Source organism: Achroia grisella, unplaced genomic scaffold (genome assembly GCF_030625045.1).
Source record: "Achroia grisella isolate CSIRO2021 unplaced genomic scaffold, CSIRO_AGI_Agris_v1 utg487, whole genome shotgun sequence".
Classification (NCBI taxonomy): Eukaryota; Metazoa; Arthropoda; class Insecta; order Lepidoptera; family Pyralidae; genus Achroia; species Achroia grisella.
In genome coordinates this window covers 3766455-3789016 of record NW_026712891.1, presented here as the reverse complement: position 1 = coordinate 3789016, position 22562 = coordinate 3766455, and the positions used below count along the sequence as shown (strand labels likewise).

The following is a 22562-nucleotide window of genomic DNA, read 5'->3' as shown; positions in this document are numbered from 1 at the left end:
TTTAAATAATTACAACATAGTTTTATTTTTACATTCCCGATAAGTATTATAACTTAGGAGCACTTGTATATGTGTGCAACGATGTATTAACATAGTAGCAAGAGTAGCAAATGCTTCTGTCTGAACCAGTGATAATTATATTCACAGTCTAAACACATTATAAAGAAGAAATGCTAAATAAAAAAAAATACACCTGACTCTGGACCATAACAAAAACTTGCTCCCTGGCCCAGGTCCTGAAGCAAATTCGACTAGAATTGAAATCGAGGTCCCCTTTGCTACAGGTCCTGCGTTACTTAATCTGGCACTGCATGTGTGTATCAGCGCAAGTAAAGACTTTAGTTGATCTATTAACGAAGCTATTAGAAATTTGGAAAGTATTGATAATATTGTCAAGCCATTCAAGTACAAGTCGGAATAAAGAGGGTCCAAGGTCACGCATTACCTATATCCCCTATTGTAACATCCGCGTTGCAAAAACGTAATTATGTTCTTATGATATCCAATTAACTGTCATTTACACAATAATACAGGTATGTAGTATTTTTTATATGTGGTAGATAGTTGGAGTGGTTGATAGGTACATCGGTGCAAAATAAAATAAATGTATTTATGTGTTTTAAATACTTATTTCAATTTATTACAATATAAATAATAATTATCTACAATATTTACATGAGAGTAAGTCAATAAACAAACTATATAATATTGTATTATACAGAAAGTTTAAATATCTAAGTAACATTTTCGTACAAATATATGTAGGTATGTACAACAAAAGCTTTCACAATATTAGACAATTTCCTATGGGAAATTGTAGGAAAGGTATATCTATGTTTTAGTGACGCGTCTGTTGTCGTAAATGCAAAGGTATATACCTATTAAATTAAATTTGATATAATATCTATTTACAAAATTATTACTTATTTTTAAACCTCATACTGTACCTGTGTACAAATATGGTTATAACCTGGTTAACTGACCTGACATTGATATATATACAAATTATATTCTCAGGCTATTTGTGTATTGTTTACTCATATCACATATTTGGGCTTGCCCGCCCCTTTCAGGACCAGGACCTTACAGGACTCTACCCGTTTGAAATATTTACCTACTTTCATTACACTAATAATCCGCTAAGAGTAAAATTTCATCTGTTATTACAGAAGATGCAAAGACTAATCTTTCAGTACCTACTGATGTAACAGTAGGTTAACAAGTGATTCTAGAGTTGCCGCGATATCATTATGTGAAATGAAATAGGTAATTAACAATCAATGAGAAGAGTTATATTTTGTTAATACCAATTGTATGCCTAAACACGTTGTTTGATTGAATTACATACTAGTTCCCTCAATCCTAAATGGCATATTCCTTGTATTTTTACAAATTCGGTACCATTTTAAATATTAACTTTCTGTGGTATGGATTATTGGTAATTAGTATCTACAGATTTATGACACTCTAATGTACTTTGATACGAGGGTTTTGATACAAGATGTTTTCTACAAATTAATGAAAGTTTGTTTTTGATAAGGTAGGATAACAGAGATCATAATTTTATTTCTACATATATATTATATATGTATATATAATAAATGCTAAGAGATGACGTGACATGTATTCTAGAAATAGATAAGATCTATCGAGTGCGAAATTATGTGGTCGGGCAAACCCAAAACTGTTAGAAAAGCCGATAGAAATAGTTATAACTCAGCATGACTCACAATAGTTTCGTTTTATTCTAAAATTCTGGTGTCTAATCGAGTATCAGGGACTGTGGGCAAATTGTGGCTGATAGTGCGGATCAGGGATATTGAGATCTTGTCTCTGCAGAACGCTAGTCCCCATACCATCAAGTATATGACGAGCAGGCCGGCTGCTGACGCGGCCACTATTGCGCCTGCACGATTTCCTTCGTTCCAGTCTAGAACCTCATAGATGTAAGGGTTTCCATTTCTGAAAAATGTATGTCTCTTTATACATAGATATTATCATTTAAGTAGGTACATATTGTATTCGTAAAATTTGTATAAAATGTAGTAGTATACCTACTTTTGTTTTTTTTTCCTAAACTTCGGGTTGAAATGTATGTTGTCCCATTAAAAAAAAGTATGTGTAGTATTTTTGTTCGTTTTTTAAATATTCTCGATGACTTTAAGTTTGTGATAAGAGTCCCAGACTTACCTACATGATTTTTAATGTTAATGTTGATAGAATAGTACGCTTCTATTATAAAATTCAAGTAAGTATCTAATCTATAAAGCCAATTAGGTTTCATCACATTATAAGTGGTCGGCGTTATTATGATTATAGACTAGGTAGATATTATCTACTATACATGTATAGGGAGATATATCTACGTACTACATAAGTTGCATTTATAATGGTTATTTATTTCTGGTGTCATTGCTTAAATGTGCGATAAACAGGATTATCTTATTTACTTTTATTGTACTTGCTAACAACTAATAATAAAATTGATGTTAGATTTTTATCTACATTTGTAAGGTGTGTGGTAGTAGGACTGGTAAGGTATGTATCTTAGGCATGAACTTCCATGTAAAAGAAAATAACATGTATGATTCGATAACATATCTTATTAATATTATAAATACGAAAATTTGTGAGTATGAATGGCTGTTTGTTATTCTTTCACGAAAAAACTACTCAATGGATTTTGTTGAAACTTTACAGTGATATAGCTTATACATCAGAATAACATATACCTAGTCTTTAAATTTCACGGGGGTAAAACTGCGGGCACAGCTAGTATGTAATACCTATTATTCTATTCTCAGTTGCCTGCACAAATTATTGCATCTAGTGCATAATTATATTATTATTACTGAAATAAAATAATTTTATGTTTAAATGTAGGTCACAGATCGTCTGTATCTTTCATTATTTCATGAAATCAGTTGTCTGTGGCATTAACCAACACATATCCAAATACCTCAACAACTTTCAAATTTATAATATTATATTATTAGGATTTCAATGGCCGCGGTCCTATGGTAGATATCCTTCAATTCCAGTAAACTACATATTTTAGCTTAAGCAGTTTTAGCTTAGATCTTTAAATACGCGAGTGAAATATTTCCGATCGCTAAAATACTCCTCGCGTTTAACAGCCATGGACTAGATATAACGATGTCAATGTTAAATATCTATCTATATATATTTTATTTCTTTAGGTTTTGGTTATATTTACCCGTCGGTGCCGTCTGCCGCATAATACACAGCGGTGAACGCTGCGTACCACAATCCTATACTTAATGGCTGGTAGAAATGTAAAAGTCGCACTGGTGTCCTCGACGCTAACACTTCGGTTAGTGCTACACAAGAATTTATCGCATGCGTTGATATATCCAGCCAAAACAAACGACCATCATCATCATCTTCATAGTTTTCTGTAGAAAAAAATTCAAGTCTTAGCATTTAAAATAGAAAATTCCTAGCAGTTTCCTGCCTATTCGTCTACTTCTTTGTGAACAAAATAAGTGTTCTATTTTTTTGTGCAATTTGTTGCGAAAAGCAAACAAATAAATAGGTAGAACCACAGACATTTCGAATACAGACAGTAGCTATAATAGTTATTTCTGATTTGTTCATTTTGCAAATTTTGTGATTTCTGAGTAGGTATCCGATTCCTCTTTATAATAATGTAAAAAAATTATGATTACCTACATACCTACTGCTCCATGAAATGAAGTTATTTATCATTACCTATACAGATTGTAAACAAAGTCTATCTTTTAGACCTTATTGATTAACATAATTATTATACTACCGACAACGGAGTAAATAATTTATCAAGCTGATTTTCTTACCTGATTTATACAGTAGAGACCAGAACAGAACTGTGATAATTAGTGCGTTGGAGACGGCTATATTGTATAGAAACCAATATGTACTGACATACCAGGGCAGATCACTTGTCTCTGAAATACATAAATACATATAGTATAGCTTACTACCTAAATACATTTTAAATTAGGAATATGAAATTTTCTTCTGGATAATCATCAGTGTAGTACATAGGATTTTCAAGTAAAGTTTTTAATGAATTGCACTTGTTTATTAAAAACTACTTAAAAAATTTAAACCACACATTTGATACAAATTAAATGGGTGGATTATTTCTTAAGTAATAATAGTAATAACACACCTGTATATTTCACACAATGGCATCCAGTCGCAAGGTAAGCAAACTTTGTGTTACTAATATATATAACTAGACAACTAATATAAATAAATATGTTTTGTAAATACATAATCTACATAGAAAACACCCAGATCGACAGAAACAATCATACTCAAGAATACAAATGTTTGTAGCGTGCGAGAAATCGAACTTGCGATCATCGGAAGTAAAGCGGTATGCTTTACCTAGATCACCAAGGCCGTCAAGTAAGAGTTGTCCAATCCAATTTACGGCTAATGCGCCCTACACGCGCCCATGAATACTAGGGCTTACAAAAACATTTTCTTTAGATACCACATATTATTAACACTTCGTTACATTATAAACTTCCTTATGTACCGTTTATTTTGCAATGCAAGTGCAATGCACTAATCTGTATATATGCTCTTAATAAAATAAGCGCAGTGGAATAATAATAAATTATGTTTATGTGTAAAATATAGTATTTGATATTGACATAATAATAAAAAGAGATGTTAACTGAGATATTATGCTTAGTAACGTCGGTTCATAACATATGCATTATTGGATTATGTCACAATCACGGTGTCGTACTCGTACCATTGCAAGCATGTGGGCCACTGGCGCTGGCTTGAACAGGTATCTCGCAATTCCATGCGCGCGAAGTTACCACAGCACATTGCATAGTAAGGGACGGAAGGCCGCTTTTACAAATTACAACTTTTATATACGTAACACGTAATTAACTTGTGATTAATTTACAATATAAATATTACTTAATACTAATAAATAGTACACTTATATGCAACTTCAATGTATTTTAATTATATTAAAAACTTTGCAATAACTTATACGTGTAAATAGTTATTGTACAGTAGATAATGTTTTTTATTTTAAGAAATTATCTATTAATTTTATATAAATAAAGCATAATTACATCTTGTTTATTATTTATGTGTGACAGTAGGTAGGTATTATATATATTTTTAGAAAGTTTACATGTAGTAAAATTATCTTATCTGTGGTACATATCTATTAAAAAGGAATAGTGTAAATACCTAATGTTAAGTTAGTTAGGCCCAAATTAACACTATTATTATCAGAATACCTTGTTTCGCAACTTCGTTCTGATGAGATCACATTATATAATTTACCATATGCCGATTAATAAGTAATCAATGTCCTCCAGACATATACATAGATATATAACAAAATTTACGTTGCTTGATTCAACTGTTAGTGACCTAAGAGAGAGCAAAATAAAAATTTTATATCTGTTCCTAATATTAAGTGATTCTTAATTTTCCATCAGAAAATGAAATCTATACGTAAAAATTAATACAGATTTTAAGATGTAAAAATAATTACTCCTTATTATTATGCTAAGGTAGGTAACCAATTATGATGACACGTTTGTAAAATGAAAAAAAAAAATTTACAAGTACTTAGGCAAAACAAAATAAACATTCTATATCTACAGTCGATACGATACCATCAGTAGTTTCTAAAATATTGCACTGACTTATACAGATCGATAGACAGATGAAAAATAAATGATAAATACTAGATGTGTCCGTGGTTTCACCTGTGTTAAATTTCAATAAACAAATATGGCCTATGTGTTATTCTGATGCATAAGCTATAATATATTACTGTAAAATTTCAATAAAATTCGTTCAGTAGTTTTTGCATGAAAGAGTAACAAACATCCATAATTACAAACTATCGCATTTATAATATTGATAAGATATAATCATGTAATGTGCAATGACATGCAAATACCTACTTACTTAGTAGGTACACGTATGTTATCTGTATTAGGTATTAGGTATATACTTTAATACTTCAATTTAACTTGTTAGTATATTTTTAGTATGAATATTCTACAACTGAAGACTGGAGGAGATTGTATTTGTTTGAAGGGTGAGATAAGGTAGTGAAATTAGAGGGAACAAAGACGTAATACTTTAGTTGTAATGTAAGTGAATAGTAGATAGTAAAGTAGTTATAAAGTAAGCAATGGTACTGAAGGCGTTATAATGTTTTCTGTGATATCCGCAGTCCTATTCATGCATATAGTCGCCACGGTTCATATATTCATACCATGTGAGTTATATTTAAAAAAAAACTAAACGTTTTGTAAGTACCTATACCTATTTTATATTAAATAATTTAAGGTATTTTACTTTGAACTATTCTATGTATGATTGAATAGTTTCGTCATTTAGTAGTATTGTAGATAATTGAAAATCATTCTCAGAAATATTACTAAGTTCGTTTTTATTCGGTTTTATCTTAAAAATTTAGGCAGCACAAATATAAGCAACGTCCGTATGTTAGTATCTTATGTACAGCAAGAAATAAATTTTGACTTTTCTTATAGCAGCGTAAGAGGCCTACTACAGGCGTTGTTATCTGGTATCTAACTCACGTAAGTACCTGAATCTGTTCATAAACATACAAATGTGTCAATTTCCATCAGGTGGGTCTCTATTCCAATGACTTAATAATAATAGAATTTGCTATAGCCTATGTGTAATATCCTCCACTCTGATCTTATGTATTTATTGTACCTACTTACTTAAAATCTGTAATACTAATTAAGTATTTTAATAGGTAATTTGTTCCTTCGTGAAACTGGTTAAATTGGTAATTATTTCGGTAAAAAAAGTTGATATTGAGTATGACATTGAACATTTAATTTTCCCAAGTCATTAGGTGTTTTAATAAATATTAATTGTTTTGTATTATGAATGTCATTTAACAAGTACGGAGATATTTATTGCGAATTGGTATAAATTAACACCTGTATAAAATACTATTGTACCAGTGTTCATAGTAGGTATGTACAGATATCATCCAAAGTATCATAATAGTTACTTACAGTTTTATTGTTATGTCTCATAATTAGCATTGTTCATATATACCTATTCAGTATATTTACATTGTCAGAACAAACATAAATTTTTATACGTCAGTAAGTAATTAGTCAGGAGACCTTACCTTTAAAAGTGGATTTACATACAGCAACCCACGAGACGATTAGTCCGCTGAGCGTCATCATGGTCAGCATTATCAATCCCCAGTTGGTAAGGTAGATGGGCCAGTAAGGTGAAGCGCCGCTAGTCAATGAAAACACCAGGATGCCCAGTGCCACCGCAGCCAGTAGTACTCTTACTACCAGCAGCGGTAAAGGAGACTCTCCTCGTTGCCATGACGACGCGTAAAAATCACTTACTTTGTCGTTCGACGACACCCAAATATCCGACAAAGACACAGTCTTCCTATAACATTTCACCATTTTATTTAATAACACTCACTTATTTCACACGATGTTGTTTAGTATAATATCACACCATGCAGCAGAGATTTGGGAGTGACCGATAAGTTTGAATTTTTAGATAATACTATTTCACAATACGACGCTGAGGAATGATGAGATGCCACAGAGAGAGCAAGTTGAGGAATCACTATCGATAAGCATGTATTATCTTCGTTAACTAATCTAATATATTGACATCCATAAACGGAAAATAAGGTAGGAAAGCATCGCGTGCGTTTCGCAAATAGGGAAACAATCAGCCGGTAAATACGTAAACAACAGACGTTGGGTTTTTTTCTATATTTCTGAATTAAAAAGTTAATTATACCATGATAATTAGATCACATTTGAATATGTTTAAATTATAGTAGAATTTAGAAATAAAAATTTCGTTGAACTAATAAAAGTAAGGAAACTAAATCGGGGCGGCGCAGCACGGCGCGGCGGTGCGGACGCGTCCAGTGTGGTCGAATGCCAGCTGGCTGCACTGAGTGCTGGGTGCTAGCGCCACGCGCCGCAGTCTGCCAGAGTCCGCGCGTAACACTGATTGCACACCTTACGTAATAAGCTGTTTCATATTTAAACTTTGATTCTGTTTGTTTTAACGACTTGGTTCCTTTCTGTGACATCAAAATTGCACAAACTAATTACACAGTCAATGCATTCAACCTTTAACATGCGGATGTCCCTGCCTATATAGGAGACATGTAAGATATAATTTCTATACAACCATCAATTAGAATCTACTTCATAGAGATAATGAGATTTTTGCAGTTGAAATTTGTTCAAAACTGAAATAGCTAGGTACTTCGATTATACCTATTATAAATTCGTTATACGTATTATAAACTCATGTTTATTAATACTATATGTAATAGTACCTACGTGTACAAAGACAAATATCTACATTTTAAGTTTATTGCAAAATATACCGCAAAATAGATTGTATGAGTGAAGTATAAAGAAAATCGTTTTGACCTTACGTTTTTTCTCAATTGTACTATAATAGTAGGTATGTACGGTGTCTATGATCATAAATATCATTTTTTGATAACGCCATTGAAATGTATTGTTTCTGATACCTTTATTTTCTTAACCATAGAATAAATATTACAACATATATAAATATTTGTCCTATGTCATAACTAAGTTTCTTTTCGTGTTGATATCATCAAATAATCGGTTTAGTTAAAATTAGGTTTGATCGGTTTGACGCAATGCAAACCTATTAATGAAGCATTTTTGGATGGCTAAATGGATTAACCTAACCTTTTGAAACTTTCTCTCCAAGCACTACATCTCGCAACTGTTTATAGTAATTTATTTATTATGTGATAGTTTCCAACTATCAATGACTGAATTATTTTAACATTTATATAAATGTTGTAAAAATTTGGTATGAACTTATGGGAGTTGCGATGAATTGACTACTACTTCGTAGAAACAAGGGTACTTTCCTTCCCCTTCATCTGGCAGTATTAGATTTACACATCATAATATTAGATATTCGTGTACCTACTGTAATGCAAATATTCCGATTAGTGTAAACTTTACAAAACAGTTCGATCACAAAATTATTTGGTAAGTTTACTATAATCTATGAATGACATAGAATGCCTTAAAGTAGATGATTATTTGGACACTAAGCCTAAATAAACTTTTACTTAAAACGAAGAAATTTTGGATGATTTTTTAAATAAGTTCATATCTGCAGGTTTTTCAGTTTCTTTACTATCATAATAGTATTATGTATAAAGCTAAGACTATATCTTGTATGAAGACTGTAGGGAATTAAGTCGGACCCTATCATTATATAAATGATGTTTATTAATAATAATAACAGGCCTTTCTGCATGGCAACAGTCGTGAAGACAGAAATAGTTAACGCAGTGATACATATACATACCCAACAAAATTCCCAACACAAAGTATAAAAATGGCCACAACACGTCACATTATTAAACAGGTTCTCTGTCTTTGCATCTTAAAAGTCTACGGAATTCTCGCGATTTATTTTTTCATTTGACTACAATGAACTCAGGCACTCAGGTCTGAGTGCAACACGCAAGTTTCTTCCTCATTCTTGTGAATTGATTAAAAAAAAAAATGATGACTGTTTGAAAAATGCCCGTATGTGCGTTTATTTGAATACATTTTTATAATATACTAGCTGCACCCGCGACTTCGTCCGCGTGGAATATAAATTTATTCCTTATTACATCAGTCACCTGCTAAAAAAAGTCCCGTCAAAATCGGTCCGGCCATTTCAGAGATTAGCCGGAACAAACAGACAAACAGACAAATATTGTAAAAATGTTATTTTGGTGTAAGTACCGTATTATATTCATATGCATGTAGTAAAAAACGGTTATTTCAATACAAACAGACACTCCAATTTTATTTATATGTATAGATTACAATATTTTCTATTCTATTCTACTCAGGTATTTTGTATCTCCAGACCTGGTGATGCGATTTTGTCCTCTGATATTATTTACTCAATACCTTTTTTTTATAAGCCCAGATATTACGTTCCAGGTTTTCTACAGAATTTATTGGACACATTTCTTCTTATAGACTAGTTAGGGATATAATTTAAGGGGTTATACTACAACATTGGTTCTACTTAAAATTATTTCCACTTTTTATACACAATACCTTACCATAATGTTTTACTGTCACTTTATGGAATCACTTACCTAACTATTTCATACGGAATGAAGAAAACATTTTTGTTTACATAAATAAGTTGACTCAGTATCCAAGTCTATAGGTCTTATAGGTATGAGTATGTACTTTGTGGTTATATCGTATGTTTCATAATACCTACCAGGTAATACCGGGTACATTAGCGTACAAAACTTCTATATTTTTGTGGTTAAGATATACCACAAGCTTACACATGTTTAATGTGAAAACAAAATCAGGGAAATATTATAATAGTGATGGGAATCGCCAAGGACAGCTTCCTAGATCATCTCGTGTGTACCCAAAGTGGGGCCGATTTTTTTATAGAGTACCCCCCGCAGAACTAATTATATACCCCATACCATTACTCGACTCTGATTTTGGTATCCTGGCCTACACACATGTCTAAAAACCATTTGATTGTTTAGTATTACTTTATTAGATGTACTATTCAAACACTATTATTATATATCGAAATTGAAACCTTCAAGAATAGAGCTTATTCCAGTTTAATAGGTTGGCAACACACTTATAATTCCCCTGGTGTGCGTGGACGGCGATAATCACTTACCATTGATACACAACTGATGGTAAGTGATTATCGCTATAAAACCAAACACTTTCTTGGAATTTCAGAAGATCTACAATTATAAAATCAGAGTTGTGTAATCGTCTGTTCCCGTAAGAACTTCACTAGGTTCAACAACACAATGCCACAGGTTACAGATGGAACATATGTTATAAATTTTAGTTCCCAGACCCAGCTCTTTTACTTTTTTTTTTTTCTGCACTTTTACTTGTGATTTAAGTAACAGTCAGATATGACAAGTCACTCTCTAAAAAATATAGTGGAGTAGATTTAAGCGTCATATATTTACACAGGTTTTGTAAATGTGTGACGAATGTAAGTCCTAACTTACATTCATTTCCTATAAGAATTTAAAGTTTAGGTGAAAGATATACGTTCTATTGTTGCAATATTTCTAATTTATTAATATCACACACGACCAATCAATAACTAGGAACTAGCCCTCTAGATTGAAAGGTGATTGTAAAGTTATTTATAAACATAAACAATTTTTCATTTACAATATAAACAAACCGAGTAAGTAACATTTTTTTACTAATAATTAATATTTCAAAGTAAATAAGTAATTAATTTCTTATAGCTCTATTATGACAACACTTATTTCTTACATTAAATTTACCTATATGACACTACCCTGTACTAATTTCTTGATACAAGCACCTATAACAGTTCAGAATCGGTTAGTGTTGAACATATGTATTAAACTTCTTAATTGAATTAAGAGATACAATTTTCATTAATTAGTACTGGTGCCATAATCAGTGCAGTGAATTCATAAGAAAATAAACCTTAATTTCTTCGCTATACGTATTGAAACATTAACATGTACTTACAAAATCCAAAAAGGTAAAAGTTTTATGTGCGGTGTTACTACTATTCACATAGATTATTATTATTAATAGACAAAGTTAAAAATTATAAAATTTTGACAAATAATTATTAAAAATATTATAGTAATTAAAAAAAGAAGTTTATTTATCTAATGCAATAATAACTAATAATAAAACAATAAATTGTACTTGCATTGTATTTTATACCTATAAAATCTTATACACTAACTGTCATTTAGAAGAAAGAGAGAAAATTTATGCAACATTTGCGATTAAATCTAAACCATATATACATATTAAGGTTCAACTAGACCTATAATTAGAAATTGTTTCAAAAGTATTTTTTTTATTTATTAAAATATAAGTTTCCTGTCTCTACGTAGAGGTAAATTTTAACGTACAATTAGTAATATTATTTACACGGGATCTTATTATAATATTTATTTAAAGAATTTTTAACATAAATAAGAGTACTTGTATTTGTGACAAGAGTTCTGTAAACGAAATCTATATCGGCTAAAATATAGAGAACCAATAAAAGGTCCTAATAAATAAATTTGTTAGGTACATTAATTTTGTTCATATTGCACTTATATTGTTTAATAAATGGAAAGTCTATACAGTAGTTTGCGCTGGTTCCGATAATGGTACTGCTTCTCGGCTGTGCACTGTCACTGATGATTGAGTGAAGCAGGCGGCGATGGCATCCCGTGCAGCCGCCAGGCTTACCATCACGATGTACAATGCGATCAGCAGAACTCCAGTTATAGAGCCCACTGCAACTGTCTTTCCAGGATTCTCCCAATTTAAAACTGGGTAGATGTATGGATTACCTTTTCTACAAACGAAATAAATATATTTGTTAATTTAATATCTGTAGAATCCCTCATAATGTGAAAAATACCCAAGGAAGAAGTGGTGAGTTCGACTCTCAGTCGAACTCACCACTGACATCATTTTTACTGACTCCAATTATGTAAACACCAATAATAAACTATAACAACGGTGTTGTGATATCGGTATAGGATATTGATGCCACCCAGTACTTACGGTATATTACATGTAAATGTTAAGAATTTTCATAATATTATTATTATATTGGAATCATGGCTGTAATTTTTTTAAAATAACAATTGTTGTAAATATCGGTCAACATTAAGACTGCATCAATAAAATAAATGTTACATGAATTAACAAATAGATCCAACTTTTAGAATCTATAAATGTGTGTTAACATGAGGTTTAATCTTTTTTTTATTTATGCATATAGCATATGTTGCATCGAATATATTTATTATTTTTTTGCAATGAATACATCTACTTACTGGTCAACACCGTTAGCTAAATAATAGAAGAGGCTGAAGAAAAAGTAAGTCAGAGCGAATAATAGGGGCTGGTACACGTGAAGCAGGTAATTTGGTTGCGAACATGTCATCAGAAGGAGGAACATCACTATAGTATTCACACCGTGCACTGTTACATCCAAGGCATGGTTCAACTCTTCCTCTATGCCAGCTGCAAATAAAAAAAGATTTTCTTTTAAATCTTTAATAATGAGAAGTACAGACATATGTAATTATAATCAAAATAAATTTATCGATCTATATTATAGCTTTATACTAGTAGTCGGCTAATGATCCAATTTCAACCATTGGGCAAGTTTAATAACGTTCCAAATTTGAAAATTATTCAGGTGACGATAGAGTCAAAGTTTTTTTTTCTTTTTCTCCTTTAGCCAAGAGGCTAGTGTTGCCTATTATACTACTAACAAACAGGAACCCGGGATGATAGAAAGGAACGAGTTAAATTTTGGAATTACTCGGTTGTCAAAGATTATAATTGTTGTAATTGTTTCCTTTATCTTATTAATGTTATATGAGTATGGATCAAATGTATCGTGTGTGTAACGTTAATTTTATAAATTCATTGTATTTTCTATATATTATTAGAAACGTACAGTTTACTGTAATTTTACTAATTTAACAGTTTATTGTAATTTGACTTCTGAAATAAATTAATATGAATTAAAATAAATTAAATAGAAATGGGTACCAACTACATTTTTCAGGTATTTAACATAGATTTTTAATAATAGAATTATAGTTATACAAACTTACCTTCAAAGAGAACAGTCCAGTAGAAAATTGTGATGAGAAACGCCACAGGAGTTGCTACATTGAACAACACCCAGTAAGTTTTTAAATACCAGGGGATGCGATATTGACCGCCTGAAAATGTTAAACAGTTTTCCAATAAATACAGTTACAACAGTGAATAAAAAATTTAATTAAATCTAAATTAATATACATATCGATTTGAAAATTTCATTTAAAATATATATTGTAAAATGACGGATAGACACAATTTACAAAAAAACTAACATAAAGAAATTAAATGAAGTTGCTAAACGCTTATAACAATTACTTATTAAAAATATACGTGTGTGAAAGAAATATTGACGTATGTCTTTTATATATAGAATTTTATATTACTAACACCAGTGTCTTCAATAAAACATTTTTATATAAAAGTCATTGTACCATGCAAAACCATGGGTCACCTTATGAAAAAGTCCTATATGCTTATTACCATGCGATGCCTACTTCCTCCTATTTAGGTATCACTTAGGTAGTAGGTGAGTGTTTGTACACCCATCGAACTCAAGGACACAGTTATGGCTAGAACCTCGCTTTGATGTTTCTTTGTTAAGGGGATCTTTTATGTATAATATAATCACAATATTTGTAAAATGCTTTCTAATTTTAGTAAGAATTCGCACAGATTATAAGGAATATTAATTAGTCGATTTGATTATCAGAAGAAGACAGATTTTAGAATATTGGGAAATTAAATTTAAACTATATGTTTGATAATAATAATAACCCTGGACATTACACGCAGCGGCATCTGGTATTAAGCTAAGCAGAGCTTGTGTTATGGGTACCACGATATGAAACAACTGATCAAATCAAAATGCAAATATAAAATACAACTTCTATTTAATTGAGATTGTTCTACTAGATTCATGGACTTAACCTTGTATTGAAATAGACATATACAAACCCGTTTAGGGTCACTATTTTATCATATTGATACCTTTTTATGACTAAGTATTAACTGACATGACATAAATTACCAAATCCTCAATATTTTCTTTCTACATACGTACATTATCCAATTTATTAGCATTGAAACTAAAAAAAAAATATGCCGCGTTGTCAAATAAATCTACTTGTAAGATATATATTTTATAGTATTGAAATATTTCAGATAATATACAACAACTATATTAATGCGGTTTATTTCGTATGAACTTACAACATATAGATAAAACAAACTTACTTATAGGTCCATAAAAATAACACCGTGTAGATACCGCTGTGGCAAATCCTGTCGCTAAAACATTTGCTGTTAGTCCCCAATGGGTTAGGTAAATAAACCAATACCCAACTATTCCACTTATTGAGTATGTGATTATAGAATACAATAATATTCCAAGAGAAGTAAGGAATAATATTGCACGGAATATCATAAGTGGCAGTGCTGACCTGTTCTTTTGCCAAGCACTAAGATAAAAGTCCGGTGGTTCAGTATAATCTAGTCCTAGATTCCTCCATTGCATTTGCTCTTTAAAATATTTTTTCACAACACCCATGTTACTTTGTCGTTACAGTGCACTTGAAATACTTTATCGTGGAACACTATATGATGTACTACGTATAGGTAACATAGATGGTCGTTATCGGATTGACTCACCTTGTTTATCTTGTGTTACGTTGCCAAATATAACTGTACAACTGTTTCAGGGTGAGGTAGATATTATATATAAGACATATTTTCCTACTACAATTGATATTAAAATTTTATAATCAATAGCTTTATACTTATGGCATGATACATTACTTAATTCTGCCACCTAAAAAAGAAAGTGTTTGATCTAAAATTCTAGTTATCCAGGCTGGTAGAGGATACCAAGAAACGATGTGACAGGACAATTGTAATGTCGTTGATGCTTTTTCATTTTATATATAATCTTTGTTCTGTAATTTAATAGCTCAGATCCAGGATTTAGCCAGCCAAACAATATGAGATTTATAATTATTTAACATATAAACGTTGTCATTAGGTATCAAATAAAATACCAGGCTTTATATTTTTACTGTACCTTATATCACATCTCCTTTTTCTGGTATGTTAATTCTAAATAAAATATAAGCCTTCTAATATCGTGAAATTTACTTATTTCAAATAGTCTTAATTAGACGTCTCCCAAACCATGACATATGAAAATAAAAAAAGAAAATCAAAGAGGCATTTTTAAAAATCTTCCTGCATTATCTTTATATTATATAGGTATTATTAGTGTAATCTTATATATTAGTAGTTTTATGTAATTATAATATAAAACAAATTGATGGATGGCCCGCTTAAGCGGTAACCATCACCTGTATACCTGAACAGCACTATGGACATCGCTTTATCATGTGATTCCCGTGACCACTCATGCGTTGCCATTCCAGAGGATAAAATATCATGCATCTTATGCTGTAATTTCACTGTATAATCTGCATCCTAGAACTGAAACAGCTAAATAAAGCAAGCTGCTTTGTAATATATGACCTTTTACAGTCTAACTCTGGTAAGACTATATGCAATAATATATTCAGTATATCAACATCATAAATACCTACTCGTTACCTTTATGGAGATAGTGTTTCCAAGATACTGGCAGCATTTCTTTTCTGTGATGCCTGACTTATTTTCTGAGCAAAGTAGCTATCTGATCTTGTATCGCTATTAATATCGATGAGGCGCGTTTCAGAAACAGTTCACTAATGCTAACATTTTATGTGTTAAAAATATATATATACTAACTATGCCCGCGGTTTCACCCGCGTTAAATTTCAATAAAAATATAGCCTATGTGTTATTCTAATGCATAAGCTATTGTACAGTTTCATCAAAATCCGTTCACATATATTATAAACTTAATCATATACCTAATAAAAAAATATCCACGTTTACCCCAAATACCTATATATAATATGTAGTGGATACATAGAAAACATCTAGACACATTTATTTACTACCAACAGTAAAAACTTGCCTTTGTTTGGGACTAGTCCATACAGCAATATCTAGTGGTGTCGTTGAATTAATCATTTCATAAATGATACAGTCGTGACATCTTCCAATAGTTGCTGTATTAGTACTAGTGATTCCTAAATGCATATGCCACAGGGTATCACGAGCGTCTCTAGATAACAATATCCATGAAGCTGTTCAAATATATTGGCGGCTGAACACCTTTTCAACATTTGATTCAGCTTGTTTGTCATTCCGGTTATATAAAAATAATTATTTCCATACATAGGTAGGTGTAATTATTCTAATATCATACTCGAATATTACAGAGACCGAAGGAACTGTCAGCATATTAAATATTTGTGTGTAAAGTATTTGTATGGAACAATAAATAAAAAGTCATTAAACCCTTTTTATTTCCGCATCTGGACTCAAGGAGTATCCAACAATCACAATGTATTATCAAAAAAGAGAGCACACATTGAAACAATTAATTATTAGTCTTATATAGTATTGATTAATTATAATATCTTTATGGATGTATAGAGACCGTCCGATTGTCACGTATGTATCGCTTGGAGAACCAATCTCTGCAGAGTGAAATCACCACTACGCAGAGATGGAGGACTATGAGTACAAACGCACATCCAAACACCACTCCCGTAGTGGGGCCAGGTTTCGCCCAATCCAATGGTGGGTATATAAAATGACCACCAAATCTGGAATATGAAATTGTTAAATTAAAGTACATATCAAAGTAATTAATACGCTTGTACAGGGCAAAATAATTACTTCAATTGCATTATTGAGGTTTACTTCGAAACTACAGATGACATTTAAAAGACACATCAACATAGGTTTTCAAGGAAAAACAGTCGAATGCAGAACGGTCTTCCTTTTTTTTAAATTACGTATTAAAAAAATGCCTTAATTATTGTATTTTGTTTATTATATTACTGGATACTTTTATTACGTTTTCCTTCTCTAGTGGTGTATAGTGATTTGAATTATTTTGTCTCCGTAACTAATTAGGACATACTGAGGATGTATATATCTAATATGATAGGTAGGTTTTACATTTCCCCTATTGGTATAAAAATAAACATCACCACATAAATTTTTACTCTATCACAACAGAGTAAAATTTTATGTGGAGAAAATATTTTTACAGCATGGAGTAACTAATTACTGAACTACATAGTATTGATTACTTGTAAATTGATGTTCTGTGGATTCAGTAATTTTACTGTCACAATTATGTTACCTATACCTAATGCATGTAAACTGCATAAAAAGTTATTATCCGTGACACAGTGCCACCTAGTCCCAAGCATAATATATGTATATCAAAATCACGCATACTAAACCAAAAGCTCATACTCATAAATATAAGTCTTCGCATCGTACAAGTGTCAATCGTTACATTGTGGCGGTGTGCTAAACTAAGCTAAACCACTAGACTATTGAATGCGGTACCGATGATGAATAAATATGAAATGAAATGAAAACCAGCATGTTCCACGCCTGTTACTGGTGTTCTTAGGGGTACTTATATATTATTTAATATTTATCACTCACGGATTAGTTCCACCGGCAAAGTAATATATTATGCTGAACACTAAGTAAACTAAGGTGACCGCTATTGGCTGATAGACGTGCAGAATGTTGGACGGATGCTGGGACACCAGCACCAGTATCAGCATCAGCACGGAGTTAATGGCGTGGATAAACACGTCAAGAACCGGATTTATAGCGTATTCTTCCTCTGAGAACAGAAAAGGAAAGATTTATATATTTGTACTTATCGTCATTCAACGGTCGAAATTCGACTATATTTAATTTAAATTACAATTTTAAGATAATTAAGGTTCTATTGTCAAAGACTATACGTACTTCTATGCGCGTGTATTTTGAATACAGGATAGTCTGTGTGTAATGATTTTTTAATCATTACAAAAATATTAGCATTTTGAAATTTCACACTCCTCCATCCGTGCTATTTTCGTAAAAAGGGGTAAAAGATGAATTTTATATATTTATAATACATAGTGTAAACAGTTTGAGATAGTATAAATATAGATTTTTCTTTTACATATATAATTAAAATGGCAAATAAATCTGACGGTCCATATAATGGTCACAGTCGCCTATATACATGAACAGCATTACACGTTATTATCTGATTCATGTGATACCACTTGCTATTATACGTTGGTGTACCAGAGGACTAAGATGTAACTGTCACTGCCTAAAATAGGTGAGATTGCGGACCAATGTAGAGAACTTTTTAAAGTCAACATCTGGTTAATATTTACTATCCATAAAAATTATATCTGGAAGATTTACACCTTCCTACAGTTGATTACCATAGAGTATATTCAAATCTCCTATACCCTGAATAAAGATGTTTATTTTATGATCTTATTCCACTTTGAGTTCGGTTGTTCGCTGTAAAAACTGGGTGGAGACGTGGAGATATATTTTCTTGGAAGTTTTAAAGTAAGTATGTAGCTATAGATTAAGCATAAATATTTATAATTATAAGTTATAATTATAAATTTTAAATCATTCTACAGTTATTAGTTATTTACCTCCTGTGGCCAGCAGAATCCAGTAAAATACTGTAATGAATAATGCAATCGGAACTGTGGAGTTGTACGATAGCCAGTACGCCTTCACGTACCATGGTAGACCTAACGATGAATCTGAAACATATTTAAATACACATACAATACACATGAATAAGAATGTTCGTAATTTTCGTAAGAGAAATCTAATGAAAGGAGGGAGTAAGAAGAGATTTTAAAGTGCCTTTAACCTATACACATCTGGACATGTTATGAGTATTTAGGTGCCAGGTCAGTTGTAAGACATCAACCATGGGATAAAAGAAAATATTTCTGTTTTCGAACTTCAAACTTGTAATTTATAGAATCTATTTTGGAAAGACAATTCGAGTTAGATTCAATCGCTAGACTCATATTTAGACTATTCTATTTATCTGGAACACTAATATGATGACACCAGCAGTATGGACTAAACTCAGTCGATCTATCGGGACAGAGATGTTATTTAATTTGATTTAAGTATTACTGAATATTATCTTCGTAGATATGGTAATGACATTGAATATATACAGAACATTTATATTATTAGGGAAAATAGAATGTAGGCAGGCTATTAGGTAGGCTTCTACGCCACCAATGAGCAGGACATTGTCAACTATATACGGACCAGGAGTAACCCGACATTGAGGGTGACGCAGCTGGAATCGAGCCGTAACGTTAGTTTCAAGGCGTTTATGGCCCGAATTGGATTTTCCACCAATATGCTGACCACCTTCATGAAGGAGGACTACTGGCCGAGGGTGTGGTGTATCGGCGCTACCGTGGCAGATTACCATCATCAGTGCCGTGATCACACAGACAATTTATATTTATTTTCGTATGATTATATTAATCATATGTATGTTAGTCTGTAAGGTATTTATAATTTGGGCCATTAGCTTATCTGAATTAAATAAATAAACAAAAAGTTAAATATATTCTATAATTAAGAAATCTCCTGTCAAGTCAATACCACTGAAATGATAAACAATTTTACACCCCAACTGAACGTGAACGTTGGCGCATCTTGTCTATAGCCATGAATAGAGGAACATACCATAATCATCACCAAACTTTGATCTGCTAAATTAAGTATTCAAATAAATTTTTAATGGGGCACCAGGCCCTATCAGGGCCTATCTATAGTACATACAGAATTCAATCAAGGAAGTACTAGTTAAACTATTAGATAGGCAAATTTTTCGGATACATATATATACACAAACAAGGTTACATAAATAGATAATAAAGTGACGTGATTTGTATGAAATATTAAAAAATGATTAATCTTTTTTTTCTAGAAGAAATTTTTATTTTAAAAGACGATATTTTATATTCAATTTTAAAAAAAGGAAGCGTATAACCTGTGTCGGTATAGTTTAGCATCGGTGAATATCTTCGGTAATTTGAGTATGCATGATATTGATATTTTGATAACTTTTTTACAGATTTATTTTTGTGTAATTCCTTTATTCACGCGTGCAATTATGCTGTTTAACGTAATTTTTTAAACAATTTAGATGATATACAGTTTAGGAAGAAAAACTGTTTATCCTTATTTATTCACAGACAAAACGCATATAAAACTGTTTTAATATTATAGCAGTACTAATATACAGTATTACTCACCAATAGATCCTTGAGCGACAGCTATTACAGACACATAAAATGCGAAACCGGAAGTGACTGTTATAAAGACTAGTCCCCAGTGCGTCAAATAAACAGGCCAGTAGCCAAAATGGACCCATGATAGTCCAGTGAGTATTGTCGATGCTAATAATATCCCTATACAACCTATAAATATGATAAGCCTTATAAGCAACAAGGGAACCGCGGAGCGACTGCTCTGCAACGAACTAATGTAGAATTGCGAAGCATCATCGTGTTCCAGAGACCACTTTTGTCTTGAGAATTCATTGCTAAAATATCTTTTCACTCTTCCCATTTTCGCACAAACAGTTGTGTCAAGCCGATACTATTTCTAATCACATACTAAACATTCTTGTGATATTTGATTTGTTATCTACGATACATATACATACGTCGATATAGTTTGCGATGGGTGTTGATGATAACAACAGCTGTGATACAATGCCTCTGTCGTGTATGATTCAAGACCCTTCCCAGAAATTAAGATAAATTATTAATGTTGGTAAATCAAACTTTATTTTATGAACTTACCATTTTGTTGAGTATTTAAACTAATAACCTTTGGACGACCTTGGTGATCTAGCGGTTTAACATACTTTACGTCCGATGGTCGCGGGTTCGATTCCTCGCCTGACTTAAACATGTGTATTCATGAGTAAGATTGTTTGATTTTGATCGGTCCGGGTGTTTTCTATGTAAAATATATATATATTTATTTGTATCAGTTATCTAGTACCCATAATACAAGCTTTAGCTAATTTAACTTGGGTCTATCTAGACCCGACTCTAAAAAAACCTAATACGTCTATCTTCTAGTAACGTAACCTACAATATTTACAGACCACCTGATGGTAGTCCTTTTGCATGAAGCAGACTGTAAGTCTGTAAGCTTGATTGCTATAGGTAGTACTCGTAGTTACTACCTCGTAGTATGAATATTAGAAGTTTGCACGTAGGCACTTAAATTGTATAAATATATGAAAAATATTGTTTACTTCTCACGGAAACACAATATATTATTGTGGAATGCAATATAAGAAGATTACCTAACATATTAGTTATAGAAAAATTTACATGAAAAATTAAGACTGATATAGAGTCACGTTTCGATATCCTTCATATCATACGCTAATATCATTCATATTTATTCACCAATTACCTACCTAACTGCTAATCACCTTTCTGATAATTAATAATATTCAGATAACATTCGCATAATATTACATAAGTACAATAACAAGATACCATTGACTTTTTTGACACCATAATATTAAAATCATCGCTAGCTTCGAACAACATTATTATAATAATTGTTGTTAAAAAAAGGGAACTACAGTAATAATAAACAAAGGTTAGATGTAAGATATTTTTATTTTTTTATATATTAAACTTTATAATAATTAAGAAAATCCTAATTAATTAATCTTTGGATATTAATGTACCTATAGATATGTACTGAAAGTTGGTCGCTGGTTGACCATAGAAATAAATAGTTCATTATATCTTTTAATTGTAAGTTGAACAGACATTTTAACATATCATATGATATTACAAATATTTTATTTATTTATGATCTCTTTTGTTTAATACAAAGTATGTAGTTGTAAAACATTAATATTTT

At 31.4% G+C, this 22562-nt stretch overlaps 3 protein-coding genes across 3 annotated transcripts; all 3 read right to left on the bottom strand.

Annotated features, from left to right (window-relative positions):
- Positions 1 to 1293: 1293 nt before the first annotated feature.
- LOC131845994 (protein rolling stone-like) lies at positions 1294 to 7903 on the bottom strand. The gene is made up of 4 exons (XM_059195187.1): positions 7175 to 7903; positions 3837 to 3947; positions 3218 to 3416; positions 1294 to 1962 (listed from the first exon to the last, which is right to left on the bottom strand). The coding sequence occupies exons 1-4, from the start codon at positions 7470 to 7472 to the stop codon at positions 1743 to 1745; spliced, it is 828 nt and encodes a 275-aa protein (XP_059051170.1). The 5' UTR covers positions 7473 to 7903; the 3' UTR covers positions 1294 to 1742.
- Positions 7904 to 11800: 3897 nt separating this feature from the next.
- Positions 11801 to 15274, bottom strand: LOC131846017 (protein rolling stone-like). Its single transcript, XM_059195219.1, has 4 exons — positions 14943 to 15274; positions 13718 to 13828; positions 12926 to 13115; positions 11801 to 12438 (listed from the first exon to the last, which is right to left on the bottom strand). Exons 1-4 carry the CDS (start codon positions 15253 to 15255, stop codon positions 12216 to 12218), a joined length of 837 nt encoding a protein of 278 aa, XP_059051202.1. The 5' UTR covers positions 15256 to 15274; the 3' UTR covers positions 11801 to 12215.
- Positions 15275 to 17134: 1860 nt separating this feature from the next.
- Positions 17135 to 21266, bottom strand: LOC131846022 (protein rolling stone-like). Its single transcript, XM_059195227.1, has 4 exons — positions 20921 to 21266; positions 19277 to 19390; positions 18264 to 18450; positions 17135 to 17404 (listed from the first exon to the last, which is right to left on the bottom strand). Exons 1-4 carry the CDS (start codon positions 21234 to 21236, stop codon positions 17218 to 17220), a joined length of 804 nt encoding a protein of 267 aa, XP_059051210.1. The 5' UTR covers positions 21237 to 21266; the 3' UTR covers positions 17135 to 17217.
- Between the last annotated feature and the right edge of the window lie 1296 nt (positions 21267 to 22562).

Excerpts from the sequence above, each read along its gene's own strand:
- LOC131845994 (XM_059195187.1), bottom strand. The coding sequence starts at position 7,472 with ATGGTGAAATGTTATAGGAAGACTGTGTCTTTGTCGGATATTTGGGTG. Across the intron at positions 3,417-3,836 it reads GTCTCTACTGTATAAATCAG|AAAACTATGAAGATGATGAT; the intron begins GTAAGAAAATCA and ends TTTTTTCTACAG. Across the intron at positions 1,963-3,217 it reads GCGGCAGACGGCACCGACGG|AAATGGAAACCCTTACATCT; the intron begins GTAAATATAACC and ends TACATTTTTCAG.
- LOC131846017 (XM_059195219.1), bottom strand. The coding sequence starts at position 15,255 with ATGGGTGTTGTGAAAAAATATTTTAAAGAGCAAATGCAATGGAGGAAT. Across the intron at positions 13,116-13,717 it reads CTGGACTGTTCTCTTTGAAG|CTGGCATAGAGGAAGAGTTG; the intron begins GTAAGTTTGTAT and ends TTTTATTTGCAG. Across the intron at positions 12,439-12,925 it reads TTAGCTAACGGTGTTGACCA|AAAAGGTAATCCATACATCT; the intron begins GTAAGTAGATGT and ends TTTCGTTTGTAG.
- LOC131846022 (XM_059195227.1), bottom strand. The coding sequence starts at position 21,236 with ATGGGAAGAGTGAAAAGATATTTTAGCAATGAATTCTCAAGACAAAAG. Across the intron at positions 19,391-20,920 it reads TGTCGCTCAAGGATCTATTG|ATTCATCGTTAGGTCTACCA; the intron begins GTGAGTAATACT and ends AATATGTTTCAG. Across the intron at positions 17,405-18,263 it reads TTTGCCGGTGGAACTAATCC|ATTTGGTGGTCATTTTATAT; the intron begins GTGAGTGATAAA and ends TTCATATTCCAG.